The sequence below is a fragment of the Populus nigra genome, chromosome 4 (genome assembly GCF_951802175.1).
Source record: "Populus nigra chromosome 4, ddPopNigr1.1, whole genome shotgun sequence".
NCBI classification, from domain to species: Eukaryota; Viridiplantae; Streptophyta; class Magnoliopsida; order Malpighiales; family Salicaceae; genus Populus; species Populus nigra.
This window is the reverse complement of record NC_084855.1, coordinates 14,845,289-14,854,075: the sequence shown is the minus strand read 5'-3', so window position 1 is coordinate 14,854,075 and position 8,787 is coordinate 14,845,289. Positions and strand designations below refer to the sequence as shown.

At 35.1% G+C, this 8,787-nt stretch overlaps 1 protein-coding gene across 6 annotated transcripts; it reads right to left on the bottom strand.

Annotated features, from left to right (window-relative positions):
- Positions 1-774: 774 nt before the first annotated feature.
- LOC133691378 (uncharacterized) lies at positions 775-7,985 on the bottom strand. Of its 6 annotated transcripts, XM_062111851.1 has the most exons (8): positions 4,452-5,838; positions 3,670-4,356; positions 3,457-3,540; positions 3,145-3,220; positions 2,702-3,018; positions 2,393-2,591; positions 1,489-1,515; positions 1,286-1,399 (listed from the first exon to the last, which is right to left on the bottom strand). In XM_062111851.1, exons 1-6 carry the CDS (start codon positions 5,799-5,801, stop codon positions 2,400-2,402), a joined length of 2,706 nt encoding a protein of 901 aa, XP_061967835.1. In that variant the 5' UTR covers positions 5,802-5,838; the 3' UTR covers positions 1,286-1,399; positions 1,489-1,515; positions 2,393-2,399. The 6 variants fall into 6 exon arrangements, 4 of the variants coding, with proteins under 4 accessions (XP_061967838.1, XP_061967835.1, XP_061967836.1 ...); XM_062111852.1 differs by lacking the exons at positions 1,286-1,399; positions 1,489-1,515 and adding an exon at positions 2,214-2,279 and having other exon boundaries at positions 2,370-2,591; XM_062111853.1 differs by lacking the exons at positions 1,286-1,399; positions 1,489-1,515 and adding an exon at positions 2,214-2,279.
- Between the last annotated feature and the right edge of the window lie 802 nt (positions 7,986-8,787).

Genomic DNA, 8,787 nt, shown 5'->3' with positions numbered 1-8,787 from the left:
CAAACCCCCTAAAAAAAGCAAAAATCTCAAAAAAAAAAATTGAGTGATAAAACTAAAAAAAACAATAAAAAAAAGATATGGTTCATTTTTAAAAAAGTACGAATATAAATTAAAAAAATTAAATGTTGAAGGATGAATAATTTAAATTTATAAAAGTACTTAATAAAAATCCAAAACTTCACCCAAATTAACCCTTATAACTTGTAATCATTGTCATGAGTCAAGGATTGATCCTATTATAAAAAGAAAACAAAAATCTCAATAAAAAATAAGAAGAAAAGGCTTAGGGATGAAATTAGAAAGCAAAAGGAAAAGTTTAGTAAAAACCGAGCCACAGAATTATCCGTGTTGCAGGGGGGAATATACAAATAATTTTGAATCAAATAAAAAGTATTAGTGTATGAAAAATAATAATAATAATAATAATAATAATTAGAGAAGGTGGTGTTTTTCGTTCAACTAAAAAAAATCAAGATTTAACTTTTAACATTAAAATCATATTTCTTAAAAAGGAATCATTTTTGTTTTGTTCTGGCGTTGAAATCATAGTTCTCCAAAATCAAAACTTTGGATTTATTAACAACATTTTAACCTAGGGCCTGTCGGTAAACAGGTGGTTCATATGTTCTTTGCGGATTTTTTATCCGAAACTTTATTTGCGATGCCCTGATGTCCAGACAGGTCTTTATAGATAAATTGGAAACCAAGTCGCAATCCTCCATCAACACTCCAGTGAGGTTCCTAACAAGGCATCCAAATGACGGGCTTCAGATATCATATCAATACATTCTATTAGCTACACTTGAACTCAAAAGTTCAAGCCATGGAAATTATCTCACAACTGCAGTTTTCTCATTTCCTAGTAACTGCCCACAAAGGCTATAAAATTATAGAGACGGCGAAACCTCAGATGTAGTAATAATGATGATGATAATTAATTTATATCTGCAGTCAACATGATGATGATGATGATGATGAACACACCCATGAGCAGCACGCCATACAGCCAAACCACATTGATGCGATGCATCATAATCACAACCACATCCTGATGCTGAGGTTAAATAATAACCTCTACATAAATCCAAATGGATTCTGCTGCGGATATCACATCACGGAAGAAAAGGGTTGTGAGAAGGATGCGCCTCTTTCTGCTTTTTGTAAGCCCTGAGAAGCAAAACAATCAAAGATAGATGTGACCACATACTCTAAACAAAAGCTTCTGGCTAAAATTTGACAATCCTTTGGGTTGACACTGCTAATCACCTGGTGGCATTTAACCCCCCCAGTCCAACCGTTCCCAGAATAATAAAAAGGAAAGGGATCTGAATCAGAGCACGATTGCTTCTTCCACCATGCGCTCTTGGCACTCCAGTCCTCACAACTCGAGCATATGTGGCTAAACAAGACAGCTCATGTTTGATCGAAGTGATGACAGCCAGAAAAAGAAAAGAGAAAACAAAATTGCAAGTAAAAAAGCAATGTTACCTGAAGCTGAATCTTCTCCTTTTGCACCTGCGGTTGCCATACATGAAACTTTTAATAACTCATTCTCATTGGTAGTAAATAGCAGTTCAGCTAAGTAACGGCTTCATAATCTTCTGAACAGGGCGATTAAAACATAAATCGTGGTTTGCAAACTCATCCAAATGACATATTCCAATTAGACACTGCAACTGAATGATCTCATGCAAAAAACTCAAGATTGCATTCATTTAATATTTAAAGCAAATGGAATTGCATCTCCAATGTTTGGGTAATTGTTTATCTAAATTTTTAAGGGAACTTGACCTCCAACAATCAATATGAATCCATACTCTTAAAGACAAGAGGCATCCATTCATATAGATAAACTGATAACTTCATGAACATGGATATTAATACATACCAACTCATCTAAACTTCAGTCCAGAATAGTTTGCTAAACATGTAAGACTATATGAGATGTAAGATTATCTGTCACAAAAGTAGCAAACATATATGCATATCAAATTAGAATGGGCAGAAGGACATCATTAACAAGTAGACCTGTAGTGCCAACACCATCAAAATACCAAATCAAGAACATACTTACAAAACACAGAGTCAAGAAAAAATAAATCAAATGAACCAATTTGATTGAAAAACAAAGACAGAAAATAAAGGTTAGATAGGCTACTTGGTGGGGATCAACTATTATGATTAAGAAATAAAAAAAAATAGAAATCAGAATAAGGAAAGACAACCTGGAAATGTGACAGAATCAATTAGGACTGTACGAAGACCTTAACAATCACATACTGCATAACAAAATACAAGATGATAATCGGTCTATGATATTACCGATTCACTTTGCTATCAAAATATTAAACGTGTATCTCACTGCTTACTCCAGGTTTGATGAGCCACATACATATTAACTAATCTGTCAAATCATCATCAAGAAAATCAAGACCATCATCATCAGTGGTAACTCCTCCGGCAGCAGGAATAACATCCAAAGGCTCAAGTACCCCTGCCAATGTCACCATATCTGCAGGTCTCTTTTCTTGATGATCATTCTCATCCATTTCGTCTCCATCAAATTGTTCCATCTCATTATAAAGGATCTCCTAAAACAGGACCAGAGGTTTCACCAAGTTCTCAATCACTCCCTGAAGAACTGAGGCAATGTGCAGGATAAAAGAATATTTTGAGAAAAAGTAGATATAATTGGAGGTACCTCATCTTCTTGCATGGTTTGTTTCTCTGACTCTACAAGCCAGTCATCCAGTATGTTTTCAGTAATTAAGTTGTCAAATGAGACCACATCACCAGGCTTTCTTCCTAGTTGGCGTTCTCTTAGACGCAAATTATAGTGGACAAAGGTTAGCTCGTTCCATCTCTTCCGGGATGCAGTACTATGCCTTTTACTATGAACTTGATCATATATACTCCAAGTGTGTTCACATATGAGAGATGAGCATGTCTGGCTTAGTATACGAATGGCAATTCGTTGAAGCTCTAAGCAACTTATCCCATGTTGTTGCCACCATGCAGCTAAGAAGATATTGATAAGTGTACACATTTAGATCACCTCTTGATTTTGCATAATAATATAAGCAATCAAACTCCATAATTTGATTTATGCTTAATCAAAGATGCATGACATCTTGGACAAATTACCTGGATCAAGCTCCATTCTAGTACTAATAGCCAAATCAGTTCCAAAATCAGCTTTTGCAGACACAAAATCAGGGATCTGCTTGGGTCGCACATTTAAAGATCAACAAAATTAAGAATACATAACAAAACATCAAATCATGAGCGTGAAAATAGTTCTTTTGGCTGCATTTTGTGGCATCATTTAGTGCAGCACAAATTAATGGTAGCCTAACCTTCAGACAACTAACTACACAAGAATATCTCTAATGTTAGTCCTGTCCTTAAAAATGATACAACAGCAACCAAAATAACACACAACAAAAAGCACATTACCTGCATGGATGCAGAAATTCTTTTGCCATTGTCAACTTCCAATCGAACAATACATTCATTTAGACCACGAACAACCTCAGGATTCTATGACAAAGATACATTCATTTAGACAACGAATAACCTCAGGATTCTATGACAAAGAAATGACATAAGGACAGAATGGCAGGACATTAAGCTTAAAACCAAAAGAGGTGTAGTTGACATAGCTCATACCAATAGGAAATCAGGTCGATAGCGGTAAGATGGATTTAGAAAGTAAGCAGCCACGTAAAGTGGGTGGTGAAACAGAGAGCTCCATTGGTTTTCTATCACAGTCCAGAAAGGTCCATATTTCCGTGCATCATCCCCATGAATAATTTTAATTGCATGTTTAGCTCTGCACATGTCATTATATATATATGCTATTGATCGGGTTTCATCACCATCTATCTTCTGAAGAACAAGCGCAACCGGTTCCAAGGATTTTTTCACGTGCTGCACCTTCTTCCAGAATGTGGCATTTAAGACAATTTTTTCAACTTCTCTACCATCATCTGCTTTGGGAAATCGGGAAGATATCCATTTGTTTGATTGGAACATTCTCTTAAGACCAACCCTTTGGTCCAACAAACTTTGTAAAGTGAAGAATGTAGTGGCAAACTTAGTAACAGCTGGCCTGAGAAGTTCTTGTCCCTTTGTGAATTCTTTTTTCATATAACTCAACAACCAAGTATTGTTGTAAATAAACCTTGTAACTTTTTTAGCCTTATCTACGCACTCTCCTACCCATTTTATATTCAAAAAGTCCTCTACCATTTGATCAATGCAATGGATAGCACATGGTGTCCAAAATAAATTTCTCCTTTTCTCTTCAAGCATCTTCCCAGCAGTCTTAAAACTGGCAGTGTTTTTAGTGATTACCTGTGTCGGAAACCAGAAGAAAACAGCTTATTAGGCACCCGTTTACGAGTGCATTTGAGTAACATGAGAAATGTCAGAAATAAATATTTAACTACCTGAACAACATTTTCCTCACCAATCTCTTCCACCACCTTGTCCAACAACTTGAAAAGGCTTGCGGCATCTTCTATCATATCAGTGGCATCAATAGAAGAAACAAAGTATGCACCTCGGGGACAACAGGCCGAAAGGTTAATTGATGTCCTACCCTGGAGATCGTTCCAACTATCAGCAACAATAGAACAGCCAGTAATTGTCCAAGATGCCTTAAACTCTTCAAGATATTCTTTTATTGTAATGATCTCATCCTGAAGAAACCGACCAGATAGTAGTTGGCTTGAAGGTCCCTGCAGACCAGGCCCATATTGGCCAACCAACTCCAGCATTTTGAGGAAATATGGGGAATTCACTGCATTTGAAGGGATTCCTGCATGATAAAAGAATTTGCAGATGGAAGAGATCACTTCCTTTAGAGCTTTCTTCTCAAAACCCATCCTTGCTTTTGTTTGCCTGTAGTGCGATGATGTTTGGTTTTTAAGAGACTTCAAAAACACTGAATCCAATCTTGATCTTTTCATTGGTGGTTCAGCACCGTTGCTGCTACTACCAGGGGACCTCCCCTTGATATTATTTCTGATGTCATTGTCTGAAATTTTATCATCAATGGCCAGCAAATCCTTACTTGAATATTGCAACAACCCTCCCTCTTGCTCCTCCTCTTCATCCTCGTTATCTGAGTTGGTATAGAAAGTGGATATCTCTTTAGATTCAGGTTTCCGATTCCTTCTTCCAGTACGGTGCCATTTCATGTTCTCCTTGATTCTAAGGTACACCTCCTCAGGTGCCTTGTCACAATAGGCAACTTCCCCAGGGATCCTAGCCAGATGTTGTTTAAAGCGATTGATGCCTCCACTAATAATTTTCTCACAATAATTGCACTTCACTCTTTTCTTCTTTTCATCTTGAGCAATACAATGTTCCCAGCCCGGGTCCACATATCCTAAGGATCGAAGAGAAGCAAACCTTATAACCAAGTTCTTGTCACCCACCACCTTTTGGCCTTTTTGTTTGTAACTACAGGAAGCTTCCTCCATGTCATTATACTCACTAGAGTGGAAAGCTAAAGATGCCTGTTCAAAGTCAGCTTGCCTTCGCTTTCGACCTGAACGGCATCCTTCCAGGTTTTTTCTCATATTGAAGCATACTTCCTCAGGAACCTTAACACAATGAGTAACTTCACCAGACATTCTAGCTAAATGTTGTTTCAATCTGAATATTCCACCACTAACTATTTTCCCGCAGTAGTTGCATTTGACCTTCTTTTTTCTTTCATCTTGAGCAATGCCATGTTCCCATCCAGGATCAATATATCCGGAGGATCGAAGTGGGGCCATTTCTTCAAACATTCGTGTATTAGCACAGCAGCAGCAGCAGCTTATATCCTTGGCTGTTACATTCAAAGAAGCATTAAAATAAGCAAACAGCTATAAGAAATGAAAACATGCAGGGATTTAAATTTTAGAGCAACCAAAAGACTACTATCTAAGGGGGCAATAAAAGCACCAGACAAAGGAGCCTTCCTAAATCAGAAACAATATTATTGCAACAAAAGAGATGTACATTATGATAAAATCATCTCTTGAGATTGGTCATGGTTTTGGTGCTTGTAGTTTACTGGCAGATGTCCTTAATATAACAGGACTTTGAGCAAAATTGAAAAGAACGAAGAAAAAAAGATCCAACTAAGATATAAATATATAAAATGATTAAGGTTGAACAAATTATGATCCAAAAGACAAGCAATGATACTGGGTTAACTAAATGGATGATGAATGTGGCGGTGGAGCACAAATTAAGGACTTCAATTTGACATGAATTTCAGTCTACAAAAAACCTAAAACAAAATCCTTGATACCAACAACGAAAATTTCACATGCCCCGCCAAATTTCCATATATTCCAAGTGAAGGACAAAGTCATCCCACTGACAAAGAAAATAGGACACCCACAACAACACAACACCAGCAACATCCACAACAAAATAAAGAAAAAGAAAATAACATGGGCAATTCTGAGTTTCATCAATACCATGCAGCAAGAAAATAGGAAACAAATTCAGTAATAGAATCAATTTACCATGTTATCACCCTGGAAATCCTTTCTCAAGCACAAGGCTCCTGTTGCATGTACCTCTAAACCTAGTGGACTTGTGTTTCTTCCTCAAAGTCAAAACCGTAAAATGGGTCTTCCAAATAAACCTGTGTTAGTTACAAAAGCTACAGTAACAAGTGAGTTGAGAACCCAAAGAGCAAGCAATTAACATGAAAAGGAGGGCACAGCAAAAAAATACACCCACAAAGAAAAAAAAAAAGCAAATAGCAGATTTACTACAACAAAGTCATCTCAGCAGACAGACAGGAGATGCAACAGCATGAAATTGACACACAATGTTTCTAGAAGTTTCTATTCAAAGTCAATCAATATCTCAAACACATGTATGCAAAACCATGAGAATATTAATGCAGAATCGCAGCTTCGTCCACTTCCAATAAGTTTTCTAATCCATTTTTCAGAGCTTGCAAACCACGATTTAAGTTTTTCAATATATCTCGTGATACAAAAAGAAGTGAAGAATTACCGGTCTGCAAATAAGTGTAAGCTTCTGAAATCTGCAGCAAACGCAAAAACAGCAGTTAGAACCATGAAACAATTATGAAAAAACATATTACCTGGCACAATACACAACCTAAAGACTCGCAACATTTAGTTTGACATTATTTAAAAAAAGAGGGAAAAAATTACAAATCGAATTACTACAGCAAAATGCGCATTGATGCTATAATGACCGTTCATCCGCCTAGGCCCTAATCATAATACAGATGCAAGCAAGCATTTTAGCCACACAAGGTGTGTCAGTTTTACCGAAGTAACCAACCATAAGTTAAGAAGATCACAAAACTCTTGAAACACTGAAAAAGAAAAGGAGATAACAAAAAAAAAAGGTTTGGGAATGCTTAATCACCAACTTAAACTTGGACTCGGCACCGGGCTTTTCATGAAGAGGAAAGAGGTCAGGATGAGATTCCCATACTTTCTTTCTGTATGCAGCTTTAACCTAATACATAAGATGGAGACGCAAATAAATAAATAAATAATTCATTTGACAACAAGAAGCAAGGAAACAAAGAGAAGAGCTTAGCTTAGCTTGAGAATCAATGATCGATTACTATAGAAAGTGATGTATTCAAACCCTAGAATTAGAAATTAATTTTATTTATTTACTGGAGCTCATAAAATATAGATTCGAAAGAGAAACGACTAACGGATCAGGCGCTGTTTTAAGATCAAGATTGCAGAAGAAATTGAAGAAGGGGGGAGAGAGAGAGAGTTGACCTGAGAGAGAGTGGGGCGGGAATTGGGAGGGAAGCCTAGCAAGACCTTGGCCTCATCACCCTGCATTTCTTTCTGTAATAATGTCCTTTTTGAGGGGTTGTTCTTGCTGGTCTTTGCTGCTTCTTTTCCTCTCTTCGAACCGAATAATAAGAGCCAAAAAAAAAAAAAAGGTATTGAACTACAGTACGTTGTTGAGTTTTCTTTGGATAAACCACTATAAATAATGAAGTTTCATTACTGTCTGTATTGGAATATGGTTTGTAGTTGTTTTTAAAAATATATTTTTAAATAAAAATATATTAAAATAATATTTTTTATTTTTTAAAATTTATTTTTATATCAGTATTTTAAAATTATCTAGAAATATAAAAAAAATTAAAATATATTTTCCACTTGTAATATATTGAAATAATTTTTTTATTTTTTTAATTAATTTTTTAAAAAACACAAAATCAAAAAAAAAATTATATATATATATATATATATATATATATATATATATATATAATAACGAACTGCCCTCCATTCTACTCTTGTTTTTATTGGAAGTTAAATATATGTAATCGTTTGGAATTTATTTTTTTTAATCTTCGTGAGTGGATAATGTAAATTAACTGACGGTTATTTTCATGTTATAATTATTTAAAATTGAATACCTGCCATCTGTTATAATAAGGTTTTTTTTTGTTAGCTTAATTAAATTACTTTTGCAAGATTTCTTTTCATAGATTAATTAATTAATTAATTAATTAATTAATTTTATATATATATTGCATATGATAAATAACCCGAGCATTCTAAGTTTAGTTATTTTATTAAATTTAATTAAAATTATTAAAATTAGAAATAAATAAAATATATTGAGTGTGACTGTGACTTTTTTTTTGTTGTTGGATTATTACTTATGAGAATAAAAGCCAAAGTCCAATCAAACAGTAAAAAAAACGAATTACATTGAGTTGATGGAGTTGAATAAAGGTCTAGCTAAGCCTAGTTTCTT

Bases quoted from the DNA above. Each gene is read 5' to 3' on its own strand.
- LOC133691378 (XM_062111851.1), bottom strand. From the start codon at position 5,801: ATGTTTGAAGAAATGGCCCCACTTCGATCCTCCGGATATATTGATCCT. The intron at 3,221-3,456 runs GTAATGTGCTTT...CGACCCAAGCAG, and splicing joins GAATTTCTGCATCCATGCAG to ATCCCTGATTTTGTGTCTGC. The intron at 3,019-3,144 runs GTAATTTGTCCA...ATATCTTCTTAG, and splicing joins TAGAATGGAGCTTGATCCAG to CTGCATGGTGGCAACAACAT.